The sequence below is a fragment of the Nelumbo nucifera genome, chromosome 7 (assembly GCF_055504915.1).
Source record: "Nelumbo nucifera cultivar China Antique chromosome 7, China Antique-T2T, whole genome shotgun sequence".
NCBI classification, from domain to species: Eukaryota; Viridiplantae; Streptophyta; class Magnoliopsida; order Proteales; family Nelumbonaceae; genus Nelumbo; species Nelumbo nucifera.
The window spans coordinates 32,104,665-32,131,793 of record NC_142655.1 but is presented as its reverse complement, the minus strand read 5'-3'; the positions used below and the strand labels follow the sequence as shown (position 1 = coordinate 32,131,793).

Sequence of the window (27,129 nt, the reverse complement as noted above, 5' to 3'; positions counted from 1 at the left end):
AGGGATGATGAAGGCAACATTTGTGCCCTATTTTCAGGTCCAGCTGGGCATAGTGAAGTGGCATATACAGAATTCTTAGCTGCTGTATTTGGGCTTGAGAAGGCTAAGGAATTGGGCCTGGAAAGTCTAATTATTGAAGGTGATTCCAAAACAGTTGTGGACTGGTTAAGAAAAGGGGAAGGAGTCTCTTGGCACCTAAGGAATGGCCTTAGGAGATTCAAAAGGCTCTCCAGGGATATGCTGTTTCAAATTAATTGGGTTAGAAAATTGGCCAACGGTTTGGCTTAACAAGGGGTACAAAGACGGTCTATGTTTTGGGTCTTTATGTAATATTTGGGGGTTTGGACATTTGGTGTCCTCTTTGTTTCCTTCACAACTTCTTGTTGTACTGCTTTATTTAATTTTAATGAAATCGATTTTCTGAGTTATTGATGAACAATAAAACAATGAGTAATTTAGGTAAAGCACCCTATTTATTCGTTTCATGTAGAAGATCTTCTGAGAAAAATTAAATATATTTGGTCTTTTCTTTTCTTTTTCTATTTTTTCTGTTTAGAGCCATTGAGTTTGACCTCCTCATGGGCTACAACTCTAATACATTTCACTGGATGAACCTAGCCACCCAAACAATTTTATTGTTTATAAATAGCCTGGAAGATAAGGTAGCACTTTCTAGAAAAAAGGTGTATTGATCAGATGGCTAGATTATTCAATGAAGCTGATTTTCTGTCAAAGATGTCTTCTAAATGGAGCCTTATCAGGTGGTTCTCATTGATCAAATTCAGAATATGCATCGACTTGGTAATGGAATATTAATTAAAAGAGTATGATTATCCTAGAAATGTTTATTTAATTTGCAGTAACCTTCACTTTTTTCTCTCTTTGGGTTCTTACATATGTTTTAATATTATTTGCAGTCTCCAGTCTGTGTTCCTGTTTCTTCTGACAAATTTTGGCTACTGACAAAGGAACATGCATTTTCACTTCCAAGTCCTTTTGATAACAAAGGAAATTATGTAATAAGGTAGTTCCTTTATTTGATTACAATAGGAGTAAGATAGTCTAGTAGAAGAATGTCTTTACTATTCAGGTGTTAGGAACTGATTTGCCTACCCAAAAATCCTTAAGCCATTCACTGACTTTTTCTCATTTTTTTGATAGTAAAGTAATTATTCAACTTTCATGGCTTATCTGTTAGACATTCTCCAGTTTGTCTGCAATGTTGTGACATCAATTGGATCTGTGAGTCACAGCCAAGACTCGTTATATTTTGATACTAATATCATGGGGAAGTTGTTGAATGTGGTAACTTCAGTATGTTTCAACCTTTTATGATTCATCTTAATTATTCAGAAAATTTGAAAGTCATTTGGTTGTATTTGAAAAGAAAATTTACACTGGATTTGGTGCATCTTTGCTATTTCATTGTGAAAGAGGTTGGTTCTCTAATTTATGCATATGTGTCAAAACACAATTTGTTGCAATATAGGGTGGCAGGCTGAAGATTTTCACCCATGCTCCAAATAGTTGTAACTTTCTCTTGTCATGAGAAATTTTGGTAATATCTTCTATTTTAAGAAGATGCTCTAACAAATTCAGTATTTATTATACTATATCATTCCTCTCCCTTGCTTTGAGATAATATCACTTTTGGTCATGTTTTGTTTATCTACTTATGTTGGCTTTATCTGCCATTTTTTTTCATACTTTTAAGGAACCATTTCCTCTTTATAAAGCTTACAATAACAATCCTAGGCCCTGTGATGAAGTTTGAGCCAGTTAGTACGTTGGATGGGAACGAAAGCAGAAGAGTTGGGAGTTGAAATATACCCAGGCTTTGCAGCTAGTGAGGTACTCTCCTCTGTTGAGTTGGTACATAGCAGAGCATATGTTATTGAGGACTGATTATATATGAGTTTGGTATTGGCAGATCTTGTATGATGCAAATCACAAGGTTGTGGGAATTGGAACTAATGATATGGGCATTTCTAAAGATGGTTCAAAAAGGGAAAATTTTCAGCGTGGTGTTGAACTAAAAGGCAAGCATTCTTGATTTATTTCCAGACAATCTGTGATCCTAGATGGATGAAATGGCCTCATTTATACATCCAGAATCCTAGATAAAATGAAATAACTATATTTGTTAGTTATCCTTGGTTTATGATGGACACAGAGGGGGTGGAACTCTTTCTATGGGTCTATCATACCTAAGGTTTTCTAAAATTAATAATTGTTTCAGTTGTATGACTGCATAACCATACAATTTGCATGTGTATAAACTTTCAGAGGAATGCAATAGCACCAACGATCATTGGCAATCCAATCACTTGATCTCTAGCATAAGAGATTTCCTAAATTGGCATGCTAAATGAATGGTGCTACCACCATGTGGTTGAGTCATGGTATTCCTTTTCTGGTAGTTGGCATCCATACTGTCTAGTGATTCTAGTCCATGGATATTTTACATTCTCTCAAACAAAGCTTTTGAGCACATATTCATATCTGTAATATAATTCTGGCATTTTTTCCCTTATGGTGTGCCTTGTAACTAGCTTACCTAGTTATGTACTCATGGTCATCAATCTGTTCTTTATGCTCCTTGTCATTAGCAAGTATTTTCTGTCAATTTTTGTAGATATTCTTTTGTCTAGTCAATGAGATTCTACACCTGAAAAGATTTTCTTATTTAAGCTTTAGTTTTTGCCTTTGAGAGTGAGGACTTGCCTTATTGCATGCATTAATGTGCTTATGTGCATTTTCACATTCTGCATATTGTTTTCTACCTTCCTCAATCAATTAAGAATGTAATTACTTTCTTTCAGAACGTAAGTTTTGAATTTAAAATTGTTTACATATCCCGAATTTAAAATTGGCAATACAACTCTTTCAGCAGATGTCTAATCTCAAGGTGAACTTGGATAAGAGTAGTATGGTGGGTGTGAATTTGAAGGAGAGGGAGCTAAGTGAATATGCAGGTGTGTTAGGTTGTGCAACCTCGGATTGGCCTATGATTTACTTGGGCTTCCCCTTGGGGGATAACCCTAAAAAGGTAAGCTTTTGGAACCCGATGGTGGAAATATTTGAAAAAAGGCTTGCTTCTTGGAGGAAAAGTTATATTTCCTTGGGGGGGGGGAGTCATTTTGATTAGGTCAACCCTAGCTAACCTACATGTTTACTTCCTATCAATGTTTAAGATCCCCGTTTCTAACATTTTGGAAAAATTAATGAAGGATTTCTTGTAGGAGCCTGGAGAGGAAAAGTGGGACCATAGGGTGAGATGGGAGGTGGTAACTAGATGTAAAAAGCTAGGAGGTCTTGGGATTGGGAATATTAGGAAAAGGAACATGGCATTGTTGGGGAAATGGTTATGGAGGTTTCCATTGGAAAGAGACAAATTGTGGACAAAGATTGTGGCTAACATACATGGGCTGGAAGACAATGGTTGGGAACCTGGAATTTTGGCAAGGGCTACAACGGCCTCTCCTTGGAAAGCCATTTATAAGATGTTTCCGGTTTTCTCCCCTTGGATCAGGTATGGTCTTAACTCCGGTAATAGAATAAAATTTTGGGAACAACATTGGGTTGGGGGCTCACCTTTGATGGACCAATTTCCCTCTTTGTATGCCCTATCAGATTTGAAAAATGCACCCATATCATCCTTTTTAAGCCCTTCAGATTCTCCTTCTGGTTTTGGGTGGAACCTAGGTTTGAGAAGGGCAACTAGGGATATAGACTTGGGCCACATCATGTCTTTGTTAGCCATCCTTTTTTTTTATGAATGTCTTTGTTAGCCATCCTTGAAGATGTTTTCTTGGACCCTAATAAGGAGGACACCAAATTTTGGATTCCTTCCTCATCAAGTATTTTCTCTTGTGCTTCGTTTTTTGAGACATTAACTCAGCCTTCTGATCCTATTGGGTTGTCCTTCCCGGTTAAAGAAATTTGGAGTAAGCCCATTCCTCCTTGGGTTGGTAGTTTTTGTTGGGAAACTTTTTGAAAGAATTAACACAAATGACCTACTTCAGAAAAAGAAACCCAATTCTTGTTTACTTCCTAATAGGTGTACTCTCTGTAAAGCTGACGGGGAAACTAGTTACCACCTTATGGTTACTTGTTCGGTTGCTAAAACAATATGAGAGTGGGTTTTTTCCCTCTTTGGGTGTATTTGGATTCCCCCTGGGAGCGTCCAAAGCTTGTTCTCTTCTTCTTTTTCAGATGGTCGAAGAAGAGAGGGAAGATTATGTGGAGAAGCATTAGGGCAACAGTGTGTTGGTCCCTATGGGAAGAAAGAAACTCACGAATATTTTTAGACAAGGAAAGACCCCTGGAAAACTTATTAGATCTAATACTTTTAAGGGTAGCCCACTGGCTGAAAACTATGGAGCTGTTCTTAGGTTATTCTGTGGCTGATTTGGTAAGAAATTGGAAAGAGATATCTTCCTCTCCCCTATGTAAGAGGACTCGTAGTCCTTCTTGGTCCCCTCCTCCCTTGGGGTTCATAAAACTGAATTTTGATGGTAGCTGCTTAAGGAACCCATGGCCTTTTGGGATTGGGGGAGTGTTCAGGAATGATGATGGGGTTATCATGTTCTCAAGCCCAATTGGAGAAGGAGACTCTCTTAGGGCTGAGATTCTTGCAGCCCTGGAAGGTATCAAATGAGCAAGGGAGTTGAACATCAGATGTTTGGCCCTTGAAGGCGACTCGGAGGTGGTGATTACGTGGCTAAAGGAAGAAGGCAATGGTTTGTGGAGTTATAACAATGAGAAGAGAAAATTCAAATGGCTGAGTAGGGATATTGTGTTGCATTACAGCTGGGTGAAGAGGACTGCTAATTCATTTGCTGACAGGTTAGCCAAGCAAGGGGTGAATAGGGAATCTATATTTTGAGCTAACTTTTGACTTTTTTCCTTTGTACTCTGTGGGTGGGGAGTTAAGACATTTTGCCTCCCCCTTTTGTACTTAAAGTTTCATATCATTAATAAAGTTTCTTGTTATTGATCAAAAAAAAAAAAGAAAGGGTATCTTGGGTTGTATTGTACATAATATATACAATAATTCAGAATGGAGAGAACTTTTTAGGTCTACTTTCTTCTCCCCAACATTTCTAAAACTCCTTGGTTGATCCAGGATGGAAGGAATGCTCAGAAATCGTGAAGGAGCTACAGTTCTAGAATCCTTAGACCTTGTTAGATTACAAATATTGGTAAGGGCTGTGTTTCTATCATTGCTCACCTGGTTACAATGGTTCTATAATAGTGGCGGGTGATTTGCAAGTGGTGATAGGGTGAACAACAGAGGGAGGGGATGGATCTTGGAGCTTATGGTACAATATTTGAGGGGCAAGATACTTGGCACATGACTAAGGTGCAGTTTCAGATGGGACTCCCAGGTTTTCCAATTGAATGGCAGATATACTAGCTAGGGAAGAGGTAAATGGAAAACCATTGTAGTTTGTACATAAGCAGTAGGACAGTGAAAAAGTTCTTATCTTGGGTGTAAGGGAGGTGACTGATCGAGGGCTCAACTTATACTGTTAAGAAGCATAGTGTACATACTGTATTTTAATAAAATGCTGATAGTTCATCATCATCTAAGCCATGTCTATGGGTCAGATACATGAATTCTGTTTCACCATTCTGTTCTGTTTAGTGCCATATCCATCATTAAATTATAGGTTCTAAAAAATACTGATAGTTACTGATCAGAAAAAAAAACCGGAGCAGAGAGATAAACCTAGGAAAAATTGCTACAATTGGTTCTAGTAAAATCTAATGTTTGAACTTTATTTGGTCACACAAAGGAATTTGATGGATTTGCATGTTGGGAAGTTGGGGTTGTCAAGTGCCAGGTTTTAGGTAGGTTCTTCTCTAAATGGGCTCCATTAATTAGGTATTTGCATTTTATATCAAATGCACCGACTCACATTTATGTTGACAGTAGAGTTTACTAGAGTATCTTAAGTTGACTGGTTCCTATGTTCTTAAGTATATATACACATGAAATGATATATACCGTGATGTATAAGTCTAGTTGACTTCTGAAACACTTTGAATGTACAAGTCTAGTTGTAATTTTTTGTTTCTGCTCTGCTTCTGCTTTGTAAGAGTTGGGATGACTTCTTGTCACCAAAACATAGTATTTTCTGCTTGGTTGAATGAATTTTTTCTTTATTGATATTCAAAAAAAATGATATACACCCTGGTGTAGCACTGCCTTCTCCGATATCATCACTGCAGAAAAAAAAATTATTCACCTTATGTTTGCTGATGATATCATTACTTGTTGCCAAAACAGAGGTGAAGAAGATCTAGTCAATTTGTTGGCTTTAATTAGATGCTTTGAGAAAGTGTCAAATTTGAAGATCAATCTTGAGAAAAGTTACTTGGTAGGTCTGAGGTTGGGGAGTAGGTTGGTGGGTAGATATGCATAGATTTTAGGTTGCTCCGTGTTATAGAGCAAGTCAAACAGAAATATGCTGTATGGGTGTGTCTAGAATGATCCAGAAAGAGATCTTTATATATTAATGATAGTAAAATGGACAATTCTGTCCTTACTCCTTACAAAGAGAGTGATACAAGTATAAGTACAAAGATGATTCAGTGTATATGGAGTATGATACAACAGTACTCCTTAGGTAGAAAAGAAACTGAAAAGTACATAAGTAAAACTGACCACAAGTTGTTTGTATAGTGTAGCATCACATAATAACTCATATCATTTTTGGACAACTTAAGACTAAGCTCCATGGGAATGTCAACTTGTTTCGAGTCAGAAAGATGAGCCATGCTGACAAGATCTAAAGGTTGCAACTTGCAAGGACCATTCAGTGTATCTGGTTTGTTTTCTGTAAAATCCTTTTACCCCAAGGTTGCAAGGATGGATGAGATTTCTTTCCCAGTTGATTTGGTTTTGCATTCTCCAGTGCCTTCAAAAGTCTCTTTTCTGGTGTGGAGAGCATTTCTTAATTCTTGTTTAATGAAGGAAACTTGAGAAGAAGAAGAATGGTATTTAATGGTGAGACTTGTGTTTTGTGCAATGGTGCAATGGTGAGACTTGTGTTTAGTCTGTCTACCTTTGAATGGCACACAAAGAGAGGGAGAATTATGTGGAAGTGCATAAGAGCAGCTTTGTTGTGGACTGTCTGGGAAGAAAGGAATACCAGAATTTTTTGTGAAAAAGAAAGGAGTTTTTGGAAGTTGAAGAATGTATTCTGACAAGGGTGCAATTAAGTGGCTGAAAACTCTAAATTTCTTTGATGCATACCCTTTCGATGACCTATGGAGAAGCTGGTTAGCAGTGGCTAATACTTCTACCAGAAAGGACAGATATGTGGTTGAATGGATGCCACCTGGGGAGGAGTTTATTAAGCTGAATTTTGATGGAAGTAGCCGAGGTAATCCTGAACCTTTAGGCATAGGAGGAGTGCTGAGAAATAAAGACAGTAGCTTTATATCTTTGTATTCAGGTCCTGCGGGTGTGGGAGACTCTTTAAGGGCTGAATTACTTGCTTCTGTACAAGGAATCCAGCTCGCAAACCAGCTAGGAATAGAGCATCTGATTATTGAAGGGGACTCCCAGGTGATAGTGGGTTGGTTGAAGGATCCAGACTCTGTGATCTGGGGCTTTAGAGATTTTCTCAAAAAGGTTAAATGGCTAACAAGGAATATGACAATCAGAGTTCAGTGGGTATGCAGATTGGCAAACTCAATGGCTGATTCACTTGCAAAACAGGGGGCTCTTTGGGCTACTTTATTTTGGGCTTCTGTGTAATTTCTTTTGTACTTGTAATTTTGTAACTAGTCTTAAAGGAAAGGTCGCACTTCATGCCTTTTCCATGGATTGCCTGTAAATCTTATTTGCTGGATTAATAAAATCTTACTCATTTATCACAAAAAAAAAATGGAGAGCTCTAATCACATTTTCACCCAGTACAAACTTACTGAAACCCTCTGGTAGTGGGTGAAAGATGTTTTTGAGAACTCAATGCTACCTTTAGTTGGGTAAGGAGAACTGCAAATGGAATGGCTAATGTAGGGAATTAGTAGACCTCAGTTGTTCTGGGCAAAAGTTTAAGTTTTGATGCTTATTGGGTCTTGTTTGCACCAACCTGTTGTACTCTCCTTAATTTTCTTAATGATTAATAAAATTCCTTGCTGACCAAAAAAAAAAAAAAAAGATGTTCTTGAGGTGGCCGGATGCAACCTAGACTCTTCTGCTCCTGCATCAGGCCCCCTCCACCCAAAAGCTCCATTGGCATAGATTTATTCTCTTAATAATGATTAAGTTTACAATTGTACAAGATTGATGTCTCTATACTGAACTCAAATGGGTGAGTATGCAGGGCGTATTACACTTCTTGCTGAAGGATGCCGAGGCTCTTTATCAGAGGTTTGCTCAAAAGTCTAGTAGATATAATAATAAATTCAAACATTATTTCTCCTATGTGGTACTGCTGGTTTATTTTTATTATTTTTTTGCAAACCTCTTTTACTGAGTTGGACCTTTCTGTTGTATATATACAGAAAATAATAAGAGATTACAATCTGAGAGAAAAAGGGAATGCACAACATCAGACATATGCTTTAGGCATTAAAGAGGTAATTTATAGTCATTTGCTAATTTTGTTTCTTGAGATCTGTGTTTGTTGTATGTTTTCTCGATCTCATTCTTTTCTCTTAATTTGATTACTCATTCTTAATGATGTTTCCTCCTAAAGGAGGCCTTTATGACTTATATGCATTTCCATTCCTGTCTTGTCCAGACTTTTTAATCTGGTTCACTACTATTACTAAATTTTCTTTTGTTCCTGGTAATAGTTGTTTCCTTCTCATAGGACCAATGCAGTGGGCCCATGATGAGATTCTTTGACATAATAAAAAATTTACACAATTTTTTCTGAGTGGTCATTGTTTTGGGTTTGATTATTTTTTCATGATTTTCCACAGTTATTGGTTTTACTGAATCTCACCAAATGCCAACTAGTTTTCCAGTTACAATTCTTCCTTTGACTCTAATGAAAAGAAAGAAAATTTATAGCTCATGCCTACTAACTTTGGCATATTGAATGAAGAAAAATGCCTAACTTGTGGCATATCCAGGTATGGGAAATTGATGAAGGCAAGCATAAACCTGGTTTTGTGCTTCATACAGTGGGATGGCCAATAGACAGTAAGACATATGGGGGTTCCTTTCTGTACCACATGAAAGATAGACAGGCAAGTATGGTTTTGTTTTTCTTTCTATTTCTTTCTTGTGATCAGAAAACCAATTACCATGAATTATTTGTTGACATTGCATCTCCATCTTGTAAGCCATTATTTGGTTACATTTCTCTTTGGTTTTAATTTCAGCATTTTAGACATTTTCTTTTACTATATTTTTTTTTCTTACTATTATTCTTTTTGTTTTCCAAGTTCCCTTCTTGTTCTTCAAGCATTTGTAATTTTGATTTTGCTTATTAATCTATACAGGACAGCTAGACAAGAAGAATCATTTTTTTAACGGATAACAGAGAAAATTTTATTAAAGAAGAAAAACAGTCCAAACGAATGAGAGGACTGATTTAAAAAGTGTGAAAAAAGGTTAGATATCAGCAGCAAAGAGAGAAGAAGAAGTCGGCTGCAATAGGGTTTTGGGAGATGAGTTATTCGAACATCTCTCCCTTTCCTAATCTTTTCATTAAAAATAATTTACAAAGTTTTTGTATTTACAAGGAGGCTCTTAATTGGGCGATTAACTTAATTAAGCATAAAACATAAAGAAACATAAAGGCCCATTAACAAAAAGGAATATAAACATAAAGAAATAAGAGCAGCCTATGGGCCATTCGGCCCTTCTCTCTACACTTCCCCTCAAGCTGAGCATAGATGCCAATCATGCCCAACTTGCCAATGTTATGTTGTAGTTTGGCCTTGGAGATTCCCTTGGTAAGAATGTTAGCTAACTGCTCCTTAGATGTAATGAATGGTAGACAAACTTCTCCAAAAGCCACTCTTTCTCGGGTACTGTCAACTTCAATATGTTTAGTCCTATCATGTTGCACCAGATTGTGGGCAATGTTGATGGCGGCCTGATTATCACAATATAGCATCAATGGCTTATCATACTCAACACCTAGTTCCTCCATCAGGGATCAAAGCCAAAGTAACTCAGAAACTCCATGAGCCATAGCGCTATACTCGACCTCAGGTGAGGATCTAGCAACAACAGATTGTTTCTTGCTTCTCCAAGAAACAATATTAATTGCCACCATGCTACAGTATCCCGAAGTTGACCTCTTATCATCAATGTTTTCTGTCCAGTCAACATCTATGTAAGCCTCTAGTTTCATATGGCCATGCTTAGTAAAAAGAATGCCCTTCCTAGGCGTACTCTTCAAATAACATAAAATCTGTTCTGTTGCTGCCATATGAGTGTCCCTGGGAGCATGCATGAAATGGCTAATGCAACTAATGGCATATGCAATGTCGGGTCGAGTCATACAAAGATATAACAGTTTCCCTAGTAACCTTTGAAACACTCTCTTATTTTTCAATAGTTTTCCATCAGAGGCAGAAAGTTTGTGACTCATATCAATAGGAGTAGCCACTCTTCTTGCACCCATTTTGCCTGTTTTAGTGAGCAAGTCTAGAGCATACTTGCATTGAGAGATAAAGATTCCATCCTTAGACCAAACCACTTCAATGCCAAGGAAATACCTGAACTCCCCCAGATCTTTGATCTCAAACTCTGTATGAAGGAAAGATTTAAGATCATCAATCCCTGTCACATTAGTGCTAATCATTACAATATCATCAACATAGACTATGAGATATACCACCAATGAACCTCTCATTTCACAGAGGGTATGACCAAACCGAGTCTATACGTAACCAAAGTTAACAAGAGGAGCCCTAAACCTTTCAAACCACACCCTAGGCGACTATTTGAGTCCATAGAGAGACTTCTTCAACTTGCATACTTTTTCCTCCATGTCTGTGCCATACATCCCTGGTGGGAGAGACATATAAACTTCCTCATGTAATTCTCCATTCAAGAATGCATTTTTCACATCCAACTGATAAAGAGGGGCCAGTCTAAATGAGCTGCCAAAGTTAGTAGAACCTGCACAAATGTCATCTTTGTAACAAGAGCAAAAGTCTCTAGATAGTCAATCCCATAAGTTTGTGTATAGCCTTTTGCAACCAACCGAGATTTGTACCTCTCAATAGAGCCATCAACATGATATTTAATGGTATACACCCACTTACAACCCATTGGCTCATTCCCTTTAGACAAATCAACCACTTCCCATGTGTCATTCATGTGTAGAGCATCTATTTCAGTTCTCATAGCATCCCTCCGTCCTGGAATAGTAAGAGCTTTTGATACAGACTTGGGTATAGGGTTAGAAGCAACAGAAGGAAGAAAGGCATAATATGAAGGAGAAAGAAGGCCATAGGAAAGATGTTTGGAAATGCAATGTACAGTACACTTCCATGTACCTTTCCTAATAGCAATAGGGACATCAAGATCTGGGAAGGAAGGCTACAAAGGGATGGTATCAGTACCTATTTTCTCTTCAATAACTGGAAGTGCAGGAGGCTCATGTGATGTTGAGGAAACAATCTGCTCACTCCTGGTCCTTTGCCACCGGTACCACCTAGGATTAAAAGGAGGACGAGGAGGTAATGGAGGAGGAACATGAATATTAGAAGGAGCAGGAGGTGATTGTACCCCCCTTGACTCATCAGGAATAGAAGGAAACTCAAGAGGGATAGGAAGGGGGAGTGCAAACAACTGTGACAAATACTCTCCCTGTGAACTATGCTTCCCCCGAGATGAAGCATTGAAAGGAGTGGACTCATCAAAAGTAACATCCATTGAAACATAATGAGTCACAGTTCTAGGATCAAAACAACAATAACCCTTTTGTGTGGAGACATAACCAAGGAAGATGCACTTATGGGCCTTTGGTTCAAATTTATGTCTCTAGGTACTAGAAATGTATACATAACAAGTGCAGCCAAAGACACGAAGAAGAATAGAAAAAAGGTCCTTATCTGGATAAAGGAGGTTAAGAGGGGACTTAAAGCCCAACACTCTGGATGGCATGCAGTTGATTAGATAGGTTGTAGTGAGAACAACATCCCCCCAAAATCTTGTAGGGACATGTGAGGCAAACAAAATGCTTCTTGCAACTTCAACTATGTGATGGTTCTTCCTCTCAGCTACTCCATTTTGTTTTGGAGTACGAACACAAGAACTCTGGTGAATGACCCCAGAATCAGTGAGATAAGAGGTTAGGTTTTTCTCAAAGTATTCTTTTGCATTATTGGATCTGAATATTTTGATTCTTGTATCAAACTGGGTAAGAACAAATTCATGGAACTGCCTCACAAGCTTGGGAACTTCATCTCGAGATCTCATAAAAAATAACCAAGTATTTTGAGAGAAATCGTCAATGAACAAGATAAAGTATCTATAACCTCCCATAGAGGGTAAGTGGTATAGCCTCCACACATCAGAGTGCACAATATGAAAAGGAAAGGAGGATCTTTTATTATTCAGGATAACTGTTTCTACAATGTTTTGATAACTCACAGGACTCACAATGAAGGCTAAACAAGTTAATTCCCTTAAACAATTTTGGGAATAAATGACTCAAAGCAGAAAAAGATAAATGACCCAAACGAAAATGACATAACACGATACGACTAAAAGACTCTAAAGAAGTAGATCCAAAAGCAGCTTTTCTAAGTTGTCCTTGGCTTTGTCCAGGAGTATCCAACAAGTATATTCCATTCGCCTCATGGCCACTCCCAATCACTTTCTAAGACTTCAGGTCCTGAAAAACACAATAAGAAGAGAAGAAGGTTACACTGCAATTTAAGGATTTAATTAGGCCACTCACAGACAATAAATTAGTATTCAGTCTAGGGACATGAAGGACAGAAGAAAGGGAGTTTGTAACCTTGATGGTTCCCTTGCCAAAGATAAGAGCAAGTGAGCCATTAGCTAGGGTATCTTATCATGGCCAGGAAGCAAATCATAAGAAATAAATAGAGTGGAAAGGCTGGTCATATGATCAGGAGCACTAGAATCAATAATCCAAGGATCCTACGATTACCTGAGATAGTTTCATGATTGGCTGTAGCATGTATACCTGAATGTGCAAATGCAGAAGTAGTTGGATTTTCCGGAGAGTTGGAGGAGGAGGCTGCACTCTCAAGGTGACTGATCATCCTCCCATACTTCTCATACTCTGCCTTCATAACTGCTAACTGCTCACTAGCAATCCTTTCATCTATGAAACACCTATTATTATCTGAGATTGTGGCTGTGTTGGCACTTCCTGACTTCCCATTATCAACCTTCTTTTGAAAACGAGGTGGAAGGAATTCTGGATGCAGTTTTCAACATTTATCTTTTGTATGTTTGGGTTTCTTGCAGTACTCACATATAACCTCCTTCTTCCCTGAACCACCTAAACTACCTGTAGTCACCTTAGATTTCAGCCCCATATTAGCAAAATGGTCACTTGGGATAGTCCCTTGAACCTAGACCAGCCTCCTTCTCTCTTCACTACTCACCATGGCATTGGCCTAAGACAAAGATACATTATCCTTAGCTAGGATATTTTGTCTGGTAATGTCAAACTCTAGATTCAACCCTGTCAAGAATTCAAAAACCCTATTCCTCTCAATTAATTTCTTGTATGTCTTAGAATCGTGCTTTCCCAAACAACAATTTCCATTAGATCTATCTCTTGCCACAAGGATTTCAGCATTGAGAAGTATACTACTAAAGGTCTCTCCCCTTGCCTTAGATTATTCACATCACTCCTTATCTTATATGCCCTGGCCACATTCAGTTTTTGTGAATAAGTTTCAGCAATATTATCCCATATTTTCTTGGCTGAATTCATCCATAAATAATGCTGACTAATTTGTGGTTGTATCGAATTCACTAACCATCCAATAACAGTATAATTCTCTTGTAGCCATTTCTCATAAGATGGGTCATCTTCTGGTGGTGCTTTCTTGCTCCTGGAGATATAACCCCTCTTGCCTCTACTACAAACATGTATTTTTACTGATTGTGACCATGCTAGATAGTTAGTTCCATCGAGCTTGACTATGGTCACAGCCAATAATGAGTCTACAAGTGCTCCCAGAACCTGTCCGAATTCTAAGCCACACTTATTTTCAACTCCAGAAACATCCATCTTCCTCAAACAACTCCAAAAGAACTTTAAACAACTTCAAATGATAAACAAGGAAGACAGGAAAAAGCAGACACCAAGTACCAACCTCTATGAAGTCGTATCTGCCAGTTGCGTCTCACCCAGAACCCAGGAGAAATAGGAAAACAGCAGCCACTCCTGGTAGGCTTCACAGAACTGCACAAGACTTAGATCGATCTTCAAGATAAAGAAAAAGAACCCCTTTGGTCACTGATTGCCAAGGTGAAGCTCCCTGTGGGGCCCACAATCAGAATTCTCTAGTTGATTAGGGTTTTGGGTAAAAAACTCCAAGGACTGTCAGAATAATGACCAAGACAGCATCCTTTTCTCCAAAAAACCACTAACAACTGGGCTGAATATTTTCTTCAATGACTCATTCGATTCAGTTCTCCATACACACTGTGTATGGGAAAAAAAGGAGAAAAAAGGGAGAAGAAAGGATCCCTCTCTGATACCAAGAAGAAAAACAGTCCAAATGAATGAGAGGACTGATTTAAAAAGTGTGAAAAAAGGTCGATATCAGCAGCAAAGAGAGAAGAAGAAGAAGAAGAAGAAGTCGGCTGCAATAGGGTTTTGGGAGATGAGTTGTTCGAACATCTCTCCCTTCCTAATCTTTTCGTTAAAAATAATTTACAAAGTTTTTGTATTTACAAGGAGGCCCTTAATTGGGGCAATTAACTTAATTAAACATAAAATATAAAGAAACATAAAGGCCCATTAACAAAAAGGAATAGAAAATAAAGAAATAAGAGCAGCCTATGTGCCATTCGACCCATTCTCTCTACAATTAATTATGAATTATGAAGAAAGAACAAGCATTTGCAACCAGTTCTAAACACCCCAAAAGCACGTCTGCAACACTGCCTGGGCCATAATTTGGATTCTTCCTTGACTGTTTAGGTTTACATTAAGTATCCCATTTGTACTCCAAATGATCTGTTACACATTTTCTCCCCACTTTGCTAAAATATCTGCTATTGTCCTTCCCCACATTTTTCATCTCCCTCATAGTTGTTTGGAATTGCCATGTGACCAAGCTATCATTTATAAGACAGCCCAGCATCATTTTTGAATCACTTTCTACAGCCAGATTTCTTAAACCAAGGGATCTTGCCATCCTCATTCCTTGAAGTATGGCCACTGTTTGTGCTCTTGTTGAATTTCTATAGCCTATGGACCTGAAGGTAAGGCTAGAATTGACCCTCTTTCATCTCTGAAGGTGCCTCCTATGCCAGATGGGCTAGGATTGCCTAATCTACACTACACTCATCAAAATTCAACTTTATAATATTTGATTGTGGTGGTGATCTGTTAGGTTACTGCACCCAACTTCCTCAGCTGAGAAAAGGTAAGAAGAAGGAATTGAGTTCAGAGCTTTCTCTGCATTTATCTTGTTTGATGGCCTTTGTATAGGCTTACATCATGATAACTTTCCATGCATCAGTTATAGCAGACTATCATGATTTCTGTCAAGTGTCAAGCTTCCAATTGCTGAGTTGACATGGGTTGAACCATGGGTCACTCAAAGTAACTATTATAGAGGGACTGAGGGATGTCTCGAGCATCTGATTTCGTGGGCCTGTTGTCTAAGGGACTAGCTAGGCTTGGACTTCTAATAGCTCCCCTTTCAGTTCAACTTTGTCCTCAAGGTTGATGGAAGGAAATTCTTGTTGTAATTTATTGAAGGGCTCCCATGTAGTAGCATCTTCACACGGTAAGTTGGACCATAATACCAATGCTTCTTTGGGAATATGGTGCCCTTTGTGCACTCACTTGAGGTCAATTATTTTGAGTGGCTTCACTTATAGTTCCCCCTAGAAAAAGTGAGCAATTATTTTGAAGGGCTCCCATGTTGTACTCCCTGTGTCTGTACCTTCAGTGGTTGTCTGGAAATCCTTGTGTTGATTCTTCCTAGAGCTTGAACCATTCCTTGCATTCATAGCACTGTACACGAGACAAGTCCTTCTTGGGCTTGGATTTAGTCATCAGAAAGGCTGTCTTTGTTCCTAAATCAGATTTCGACCTCAAGGTCGATTGAGTAATGAGTCTAGTTTCCTCCCTGAGAAGCTCCCCCAAAATTGTGTCAAGTGTGGGAGGAGTGCCCCTACTGAGAATGTTGGATCTTACAATTTCATATTCAGGTCTCAAATGCATCAGAAAATGCATGATTTTCCTCCTATCAAAGTGTTCTTTCAGATTTTTGATGCAGCAAGCAGAGGTGTTTTCACCCATGTGAACTAATTCATACTCCGCCCACAAGTTCACAAAACCAGCATAGTACTGCTGTATTTTCTTCTCACCCTGGCTGTAAGAAAATATCTCTTTCTCTATCTGATATTGACACGAGATGTTGGACTGTTGATACACCTTTTCCATGTAGGTGAACATCTCACTAGCAGTTCGATAACTTCTCATTGGAATAGCAATCTCAGTTTCAACAGATCCGAGAAGCCACGACACCACTTTGGCATTGTCAATCTTCCACTGTTTCAGCCCCTTAGAATCAGACTCATCTGGTTGTTTTGTGGAACCATCCACAAATCCCCATAATCCATTTCCTTCAACATAAAACTGGAAATGGAATTTCCAGAAAGCATAGTTTGTTCCATTGAACTTCACTGGTAGAATATCTCTTTTATCCATGGCATTTCAGCAAAGCAAGGAAAACTGAGAAAATAGAGCAGCCGAAGATTCAAAAAAGTCCAAAACTCGATGGAATAAATGTGTCCAACCACACGTCACAGAGAGGAATCAAAATCCAATAAAGAAACCAGTCACACAGAGTTCTCGAACTGATAACAGTCCAAAAAAGGTAAGTTTTCTGGACTGTCGAACAAGAAGAAGGGCAGAACACTCTTCAATAGGAATCCGAACCAAAAAAAAATTATAGATCTATATAGATCTGACCTGGGCGACTTCAGATCTGAAGTTTCACAGTGATTGGAGTAGCCGATTGAGAGAAAATGAAGAAACCCTATTTCTGATAGCGAGCTTCCAGAGAAATAGCAGTAGAGATGTGCCAATCAGTACAGCAACATACGAAATCTAAAACTGAAGAAGATGGGTCGATCTCACAGATCTAAAAGGATGTCAATCAAGGACAGGTTGAAAAACCTGCTCTGATACCATGTCAACTTGGGTCAAATCAGAGGAGAAAGAGTTGAGAGTGAAAAGGGTGTGTTCTATCTTGAACCACACGCCCAGAAATATTTAACTTATATATGAGATAATACAATGTATGGAAAGGACAGTTATGTGTCCTTGTCTTACAAGAAATAATAAAACAGAAGATATTGTACATAAGTTACAACATAAAAGGGTGGTCCCAAGGGCCAAAAAAGGAAATAAAATGTAAGAGACATAGATCAGTCTCTACAGCTAAGAGGAAAAATTGTCATATTGTTGAGATTATTAGGAATTCTTTTTTGCCTCTCAATTAGGTTTTGGGGAGATGTTCTTATTGTTACCTATTTGATAAATTCTATGCCTTTACGGTTTCTTGGTCTTAAGTCCCCTTTCAGTCTTCTTTTTGCTGATGAGGAGCTTTTTTTATTCCTTTTAGAGTCTTTGGTGCACTTGTTATATTCACATTCCTAGTTCCCAAAGACATAAGTTTGAACAAACACAAAGACAAAACATGTATCTTCCTTGAGTATGCCTCCACATAGAAGAGTTGTTGTTGCTATGATCTTAAAAGTAAAACTTGTTTTGTTTTCATCAGTGTCACCTTTACAAAGTTTGTGCCCTTATATCATATTCCTTGTAAGGGGGAGAATCCTATATTATTGAACCCCCCTCTTCTACCTCAAGTTCCTTGTAATAGTACTCTTGTTCTCCTCCTGCTCCTACTTCTACCCCTACTATTCTTTCTCCATCTACCACCCATTGAATGCAGGTATATCAAAGGTACACAGATAGGTTGTTTGTTTCCCTTCATCATCAAAGCCTCCTACACAACCAATTGTTGAAAAGACAATAGTACAGATCCCCATGCTCAACACTTAATGTTTTTTCTTGACCTAGACCTTCCCATTGCTACAAGGCATGACTTGCATCTAAGGGATACACATTGATGTATGGTATTGATTACTTGGAGATTTTTTCTCTAGTCACCAAGATGAATTCCATTTGTGTTCTTTTGTCCTTGGTAACTACATTTTCATCATCCTTATATCAATTTGACTTAAATAATTCTTTTGTAATGGAAATTTACATGAAGAAGTGTATATGTCTCCTCCTATGGGTATGTATGATAAGGAGATGTGAAGGAAAGAATGTTGGCTGAAGAATCTCTCTATTGTCTCAAACAATCTCTTAGAGCTTGGTTTGAGAGATTCCATAATGCCCTTGTTGGAGTTGGCTACACACGACCCAATTGGATTACACCCTCTTTTATGAAGAGGATAGATAATTTCATGACCATTCTTATTGTTTATGTTGATGATATAGATGTTAATGGAGATGATGTGTAGAAAATAGCAAAATCGAAGCAGTTTCTTAGCAAAAAATTTGAGATTAAAGACCTTGGTGAAATGTGATATTTCTTGGGATTAAAGTAGCAAGATCCAAAGAAGGTATCATTATCTCCGAAAGGAAGTGCGTCCTTGACTTGCTGGTAGAAACTATAAAACATGGGGCCAAGCCCGTTTCTACCCTCATTTACTATAATTACAAGTTATCTGCCTCAAATGGTGAGTTATTGTTTGATATAGGAGTGTTTCAAAGGCTTGTGGGGAAGCTATTGTATCTTTTATGGCTTGGCCTGACATTTCCTAGGCTGTGTGTGTTATTAGTTAATTTACATATGCTCCCAAAGACACTCACTTGGTGGCTACTGAGGGGGTTTTTTATGCTATTTGAAAAGTACACCTGGCAAAGCGATTTTGTTTTCTAATTATGGGCATAAAAGGATAAAGCATATACAAATGTAGATTGGGTAGGTTGTATTGATGATAGAAGATCTAGATTTGGATATTGTACTTCAGTTGTTGGCAACTTGGTTTCTTGTTAAAGTAAAGGCAAATGGTTGTGGCGAAGTCTTCAGTTGAGGCATAGTATAGAGCAAATGGTTCCTGGAGTGTTAAAATTGTTGTTGAGATCACTATTGGGAAAGCTGGGCACAATTCATGACAAGCCAATTCTGTTGTATTATAACAACCAAGCAGCTATCAATATGGCTTACAATCCATACAACATGATAGGACAAAACATATTGAGGTAGATAGACACTTCATAAGGGAGAGTTTTGCCTTAGGGAAGTTTGTCTACCTTTTATTGCATCTGAGGATCTATGGATGTTTTCACCAAGGAAGTTCCAAAGCCTAAATTACAGCAGTATATATGCAAGGTAGGCATGATTAACATCTATGCTCAACTTGCGGGGAAGTGTTGAGTTATTCGGCCATGCAAAGTCTTTTAGTGTTTCTCTCCTTTATTTTATACTAATGGGCCATGTAAGTCTATTTTATGTATTTATTCTTATAGACTCCCTATTAAGGGATTTCTTGCAATTATACATTTAATTATGTTTAGATATAATAAAGCTCGATTAGAGAGTTGGGAGATGGCTACAATTCCCTTTTTACCAATAACTGCAACTTTCATTAACAGTAAAATAACAGCTAATACAAACATACTTGCAAATAAAACAGCTTATCTCCATGACCAATAAGTTTACAATTGAACCCCATATAGATGATCTTTCCCAACCTCTTGTTTTGCCAAAGGATCAGCCATGCTGTTTGCCATTCTTTACACCTATTGTATTCTAACATCCATATCCCTAGTTATCCAATTAAACCTTTTTAGTTCATTTTTGTGCATCCATAACTCATTTCCTTTGCTTAGCAGTCACTTGATTACCAATTGAGTCTCCTTCAACAATCAGTTTATGCACGCTCAGCTCTTTTGCTCTAATTGTCCATTTGACGACTGCCATTACTTCAGCCTTCAATGAATCACCAATTCCAATCGGACTTGAATATAATGCCACTACATGTCCTAACTCATTCCTGAAAATTCCTCCAACACATGAGGGGCCTACTTCCATCAAAATTGAGCTCTATGTACCCCCACAAATGGAGGTGTCCAACATCTACTAATCCTGATTTTCAAGGATGATGTGTTAGCCACTTCCTAGTAAAATCCTCCACCTAGAAGTCCAAGAACAACTCTAGAGGTTTTAGTCAATGAGTAGCTCTAGTGGATGCACATTCAATCAATGCCTCCTTCCTCCTCTCTTTTTCTTTGAAGATTCTTGCATTATTGTCCTCCCAATGAATCTATATTACTGCAGCTCTAAGACTTCACATGATTCTACCTCTCTTCGTTGGTCAAGAAAGCATGGTGGGAGGCTGGTAGCAAGGAAGCTTGACATATTTGTTGGAGTTCACCTACAACTAAACAAAGCAAAGAGCCATTCCCAGATACAATTAGAAAAATGGACAGGAAATTAGTAAGTGGAAACATAATTCACCATCTGCCTCTTGCAAAAAACACACCAATTAGGAGATAAGCGCAAATAAGGTATCCTTTTCTGTAGCAAGTCATAAGTGTTAATTTTCTCATGAAAGACCTCCAAGTTAAAAGTTCCTACTCTAGGTGGAATGGGTCCTCCCCAAATCTCTTTCACTAGAAGAGGCTAAAGAGGAGGCAAGGGATAGGTAAAAGCCTTGAAAAAGGAACCATACAAGAAAGAACCTGAAGGGGAAAGGGTCCAAATTTGACTGTCAAAATTTTCAAGATCCAAGAAGATACCATCAAGGAATTTTATTAAATTTAGGACTAAAGGAACCTCAGAATCCCTTATCCTACATCAAAAAAGAGTGAAAATTGATCTTTCAAAGGGGTTGTTCTCACCCAAGTATGTTCCCGGAATTTGACTTGATTACCCATGCAAACATCATACCTGACAAAGGGAAGAAACTGAGGGAGAATTTCATTGATAGCCTTCCAAGGGGACCTCCTTCTAGATCTGGCAACAAACCCTATTTCATTCTCTCTTCTGTAATGATCTGAACTTTCTTTTCTTAATTCCTGCTTAATCTTCTAGATTAAACAACAAGATTCAGTGCTATTCTGTTTCACTACTAATCATTGACTAAGAAGAATTTCTAATTACTTGGTCAACATTCATAAAGTATTGTCACTTTTTGGCATTGTAAGATTTTCAAATGGTTAGCTTATCCTTTATTCTTATTATTTTACTTTCTTATGCTTATTATGTATGTCAAATTTACCATAAATTGGTGTTTGAATTCCTGGTTATGCATCCAAATGAAATTAACTCTATGATTGAATGGCCAAGTCAATTGGCAAAAATTAATTATAGACGTAAATTTGGTGTTTCAAAATGGTCATAGAGAACCAAAGAAGAGATCACTTTGTTTGGTATTGAGTCAATGACAATGACATATACCGTCCACTACAAGATTCCTATTTGGTTCGTGACTGCTAACATATGTAGAGTTCTTATTTGGTTACATTGCAGATTTCTATTGGCCTTGTGCTTGCCTTGAACTATCGCAATCCTTTCTTGAACCCATATGAGGAATTCCAGGTAAGACCAATATCCTCCACTTTAATGTTCTAAATACATACTTTCATTGATATGAAATTGTGATTATGGTGTCTTTAAACCTTGGGGCTGCATTTATTTTCCTATATCTTGTACATGAATAATGCATGATCCAAATTTCAAGAATGATGACATTACGTGGTTATGTGTATTGTAATATAATTCCAAAAGCCCATCTGTAAAATGTTCACCATAATTCGCAATATTAGCGATATTTGGTGTAATTTCCCTAGAATCTCCCTATTTTGCTAGGTATCAATATGAAATTTTCTAAGTCTTTTTTTTTCTTTACATCCCTGATATTTTTCCAATATTTTGGTTATATTTTAGATTTCATTGATAGACTATACATACAGTATTTTCTGATATTTCATCAAAATCATCATAACTTTATTTAATTTTTCCCTAAAAGAATAAATGGGGATTCACTGATTGGATGATTGGCTTAGTATATTAATGTAACTCACTTACTAAGTCACTATAATTCAAAAGAAAATGAAAAATACACAACTATAAAAGAGAATTCTAAATCTAATCAAAATGCAAATAACAAAAAGACAAAAGTCAAAATGACAAGTAAATACAATTGTTTTCTATGGTTTTTTGAGCCATGAATGTGCAGTTATACAATATTCCTGATTTTTTAGATTTTTCAAATTTCTTAATGAAATTAGCAAAATTATCTTTGTATGACGAAATGCCCATCAATATCGGAATTGCAAACCGTGATCATGATGCTTACACGAACATGTCCTAGAAACGAGAAAGATTTACATAATTTTAAAATGTATGTGCAAGAGGAGGTTCCATGGTGTATTGTGTGATCAGATAATGATTGACACTAGGGTAGAATTAAAAGCGAAATTATACCCATGGGGAGATACTCTAGTATAAAAGATATTGAAATTGTTAGTGTAGGGGTATTTCTGTCTTTATACTTATATTAAGGTTGCTGATCTGTAATGTTATGTTAGAATCAGTGCTCCTTACTTAAATAAGGGCACATATGTCTTTTCCACTATTTTTAATAATAAAAGCACATGTCTGGCCGAATGGGAGTAGGTTTTTGAATTCCAGTTCGAACCAGACTTTTCTCCTTTTCTGTCTCTCTTTCTTCCACCTTTCTACCTCTTTCTACGTGACTGATCTCAGACAAACAGAACTCCAAGGCAGGCCAAATCATAACATGGTATCAGAGCAACTCGAATCTGCCTAGATTTCTGTTCTCTACGCACCCAATCTAGGGTTTTCTCTTGATTTTCCTGCTATCAAGTGGAGATAAGGGAAAGGGCTGCAAAGGAGTGATCGCCCTCTTCCCTTGGAGGTTTCTATGCCTCTAGTTGTGTCTTGTGTGGACTGATTTTCTACTCGTGTGGTTGTTCTTCCAGTGATAAGGTAAGAGATTTCTATGCATGTTTTCTATTATGAATCAAATAGGAAGTACGTTTCAGATCATATGCTGGGATTTCAGACAGTAGCGTGTTAGGGTTTATGCTATTTTTGGGTGATTCGAAGGAAGAGTTGTGATCATATAGTGGTGAGATTTCAGGTAGCCGTAGGGGTAGGGTCTGTGGTGTCAAGAGTACAATTCTCAGCAATAAAAAAAAGAGTGCTGAAATCAGTGTGACTACTATGATCTAGTCGAGTACAGTGTGTAGAATTCAGTGATAACAGAATTCAGAAAGTGTGCAGAACCGGTGATAACAGAATGGGAGATGACAGTGATAGTAAACCTAATGTGATGGTGCCTACTGACTACCTGAACGTTCAAATGACCTCCATTAAACTGAATGGAAAGAATTATGTGCCTTGGGCTAAATCTGTTGAAGTCTTTCTGAAGGCAAAGAAGGTAAAACACATAAGAGAAGAGAAACCCTCCACTGACTCTCACGAGTATGAAGACTGGGAACAAGAGGATGCACAAATTATCACGTGGTTATGGAATAGTATGGAACCCAGGATTAGTGTAAATTTCATGTTTCTTGACACTACCAAAGATGTGTGGGACCATGCTAAAAAATTGTATTCGGGTCAGGACAATACAACCGGAGTGTATCAGTTGTATCAGGAATACTTTAATCTGCAACAGGGCAATCAGAGTCTTGAGGAGTACTATGCCAATATGAGAAACATCCGTAATGAGTTGAATGTTTATCATTCTCTCACTTCTGATGTCAAAATTCAGCAACAACAGAGAGAACAACTTGATGTGACTCGATTTTTGGTGGGACTGAAATCTGAATATGAACCAATACGAGCTCAGATACTAGGAGGGTCAGCTCTCCCTTCTTTAGAAGAGATATTTGCTCGACTCCAGAGGACTTCTATTGGATCTACTGAGAACTCTAATATCTCAGATAGATCAGCCTTTGTTGTGTCGAGAGGCCGTGGTGCTAGAGGTGGAGCTCGGGGAGATCAGTCTGGCCGTGGTGGTAATAGTGGTCCGGTGTATGGCCAAAGTGGCGGTGGTGGGCCTACTTATAACCATGGTGGTGGTCGTACTGGAGGTAGAGATTCAGGGGGAGCCCGTGGTAGAGGACGTGGCTCGGGTCCGAGGAGGTGTACTCATTGTGGTATGGATGGACATACCATTAACTATTGCTATGATCTACATGGTTCACCCTCAACCTGGGCCAATCATGCTGTGACTAGTGACACCAGTTCCAGTTTTAGACAGGAGAATCATTCATCTGATCAAATACCTCCTACACCCACAAATGGTCCCGTGAAGGAGATGGTGAGTGTTCCCCGTGATGAGTATGAGAGGTTTATCCTGTCCATGTCATAGCAGAACACGGCTACTTTCGCACACTCAGGTATGGCTTGTTTGGCATCCACACCCAATTCCTGGAGCATTGACTCTGGAGCCTCCGATTACATGACTGGAACTCCAGGTGTGTTTTCTTCCCTCTCTCATTGCTCAACATCACAATCTGTCACCCTTGCTAATGGTTCCACATCCTCAATTTGTGGTGTTGGTAATGTTGACCTAGACCCTGTATCCCTATCCTTAGTTTTGTATGTTCCTAAATTGCCTTTTAATCTTATGTCTGTTAGTAAGTTGACCAAGTCACTTAATTGTTCCGTTACCTTTTATCCTTCTATGTGTTTTTTTCATGATCTCAAGACGGGGATGAAGATTGGTGGAGGGCATGAAGCTGGTGGACTGTATTACCTTGACGGTGGTGGAAGAACTTCAACAACTCTCCAGTCATCTCTTTCTCCACTCCAGTGGCACTGTCGATTTGGTCATCCGTCGCTGAAAGTTTTGAAGCCTTTGGTTCCGTCTTTGTGTCAACTTTCTGTTTTGGACTGTGAGTCGTGTCAGTTTGGGAAACACCATCGTGTTCGCTTTAGTCCTAGGGTTGATAACCGTGTGTCGAGTCCTTTTTCTTTGATTCACTCCGATGTTTGGGGTCCTTATAAAGTGATGTCGTATAATGGATATAGATATTTTGTCATTTTTGTAGATGATTTTTCAAGGATGACGTGGCTCTATCTAATGAAAGAAAGAAGTGAATTGTTTACCATCTTTCAGAAATTTTATGCTGAGATTCGTAATCAGTTTGGTATTCACATTAAATTTTTCCGTTCTGATAATGGTCGTGAATATTTATCTTCATCATTTCAAGAATACTTAGATCAACATGGCATTATACATTAGACCTCATGTACCTACACCCCACAACAAAATGGGGTGGCTGAGAGAAAGAATCGCCATCTCTTGGAAACAGCACGATCCCTCATGCATCACATGAATGTTCCCAAACCCTTTTGGAGTGATGCGGTGCTTACCTCTTGCTTTCTGATTAATCGGATGCCCACGTCCATCCTTGATGGTCATTCTCCATTTACGATCTTGTTTCCCACCTTGTCTCCGTTTCCTCTTTCTCCTCGGGTATTTGGGTGTGTCTGCTTCGTCCATAATCTGGGCCCCGGGAACGACAAGTTCGACGCCCGTTCTCTTAAGTGCATCTTCCTTGGCTATTCTCGAACCCAGAAAGGGTATAAGTGTTACCATCCTAGTTCTCGATGGCCCTTTGTGTGTGCTGATGTCACATTCTTTGAGTCTACTCCGTTCTTTTTGGGATCCGGTGATGCTTCTTCCCCTTTTCACCTATGGAAACACCTATAGAAACAAATACTAGGCTTGTTGGGTGCTAAATCAACTGAAACACCTATGGAAACAAATACTAGGCTAAGCAGTGATATGGGTGAAGTGTTTGAAGACCCTGGCAGATACCGATGACTTGTAGGTAAACTGAACTACCTAACCATTACTCGGCTAGACATTTCATTTGCGGTTAGTGTGGTAAGTCAGTTCATGTAGAAACCTCTGGTTCCTCATTGGAATGCAGTTCTGAGAATTGTGAGGTATTTAAAAGGGGCCCCGGGTCGTGGTTTGATATATAGAAGCGGCGGAAAACTTAAAATAGAAGGGTATTCTGATGCTGACTGGGTTGGTTTTGTGTCTGATAGGTGGTCTACCACAGGCTATTGCACTTTTCTGGGGGGTAACCTGGTGACATGGAAAAGTAAGAAGCAGACAGTCGTGGCAAGAAGTAGTGCAAAAGCAGAATATAGAGCTATGGCACATACTACTTGTGAATTAGTGTGGCTAAGGAACCTTCTACAAGAGGTAGGGTACAACATCAATACTCCAATGAAGCTCTATTGTGACAATCAGGCTGCAGTTCATATTTCTTCTAATCCGGTGTTTCATGAAAGAACCAAGCACATTGAGGTTGACTGTCACTTTGTGAGGGAGAAAGTGTTGAATGGAGTGCTAGACACTGCATACGTCAATACAGGAAACCGGTGGGCAGACTTATTTACAAAAGGGTTGAGTCGGGGAAGAGTGGACTACATATGTAACAAGCTGGGATTGTATGATATATACTCACCAGCTTGAGGGGGAGTGTTAGTGTAGGGGTATTTCTGTCTTTATACTTATATTAAGATTGCTGATCTGTAATGTTATGTTAGAACCAATGCTCCTTACTTAAATAAGGGCACATATGTCTTTTCCACTATTTTTAATAATAAAAGCACATGTCTGGCCTAATGGGAGTAGGTTTTTGACTTCCAGTTCGAACCAGACTTTTCTCCTTTTCTCTTTCTCTCTTTCTTCCACCTTTCTACCTCTTTCTACGTGACTGATCTCAGACAAACAGAACTCCAAGGCAGGCCGAATCATAACAGAAATAAAGACTACTAAAACAGAATATAGAACACGTAGGCCTTTACCCAATAATGGTCCCAACTATTTGGGGTCTTGGGAGGGGTAGACTGGCTATGGTCTTAATCTTTGGCATTTTTTTTTCACTC

The 27,129-nt window shown here is 38.4% G+C and overlaps 1 protein-coding gene across 2 annotated transcripts in view; it reads left to right on the top strand.

Moving 5' to 3' along the window:
• ETFQO (electron-transfer flavoprotein:ubiquinone oxidoreductase) overlaps positions 1 to 27,129 on the top strand; it is a 60,245-nt gene that overhangs the window by 6,350 nt on the left and 26,766 nt on the right. For both annotated transcript variants that reach the window (XM_010260221.3, XM_088891001.1), the window contains exons 3-9: positions 918 to 1,024; positions 1,770 to 1,851; positions 1,931 to 2,039; positions 8,343 to 8,389; positions 8,524 to 8,598; positions 9,100 to 9,216; positions 21,715 to 21,783. In XM_010260221.3, the coding sequence (XP_010258523.1) occupies positions 918 to 1,024; positions 1,770 to 1,851; positions 1,931 to 2,039; positions 8,343 to 8,389; positions 8,524 to 8,598; positions 9,100 to 9,216; positions 21,715 to 21,783 (606 nt within the window). The remainder of the gene's footprint in view (positions 1 to 917; positions 1,025 to 1,769; positions 1,852 to 1,930; positions 2,040 to 8,342; positions 8,390 to 8,523; positions 8,599 to 9,099; positions 9,217 to 21,714; positions 21,784 to 27,129) is intronic.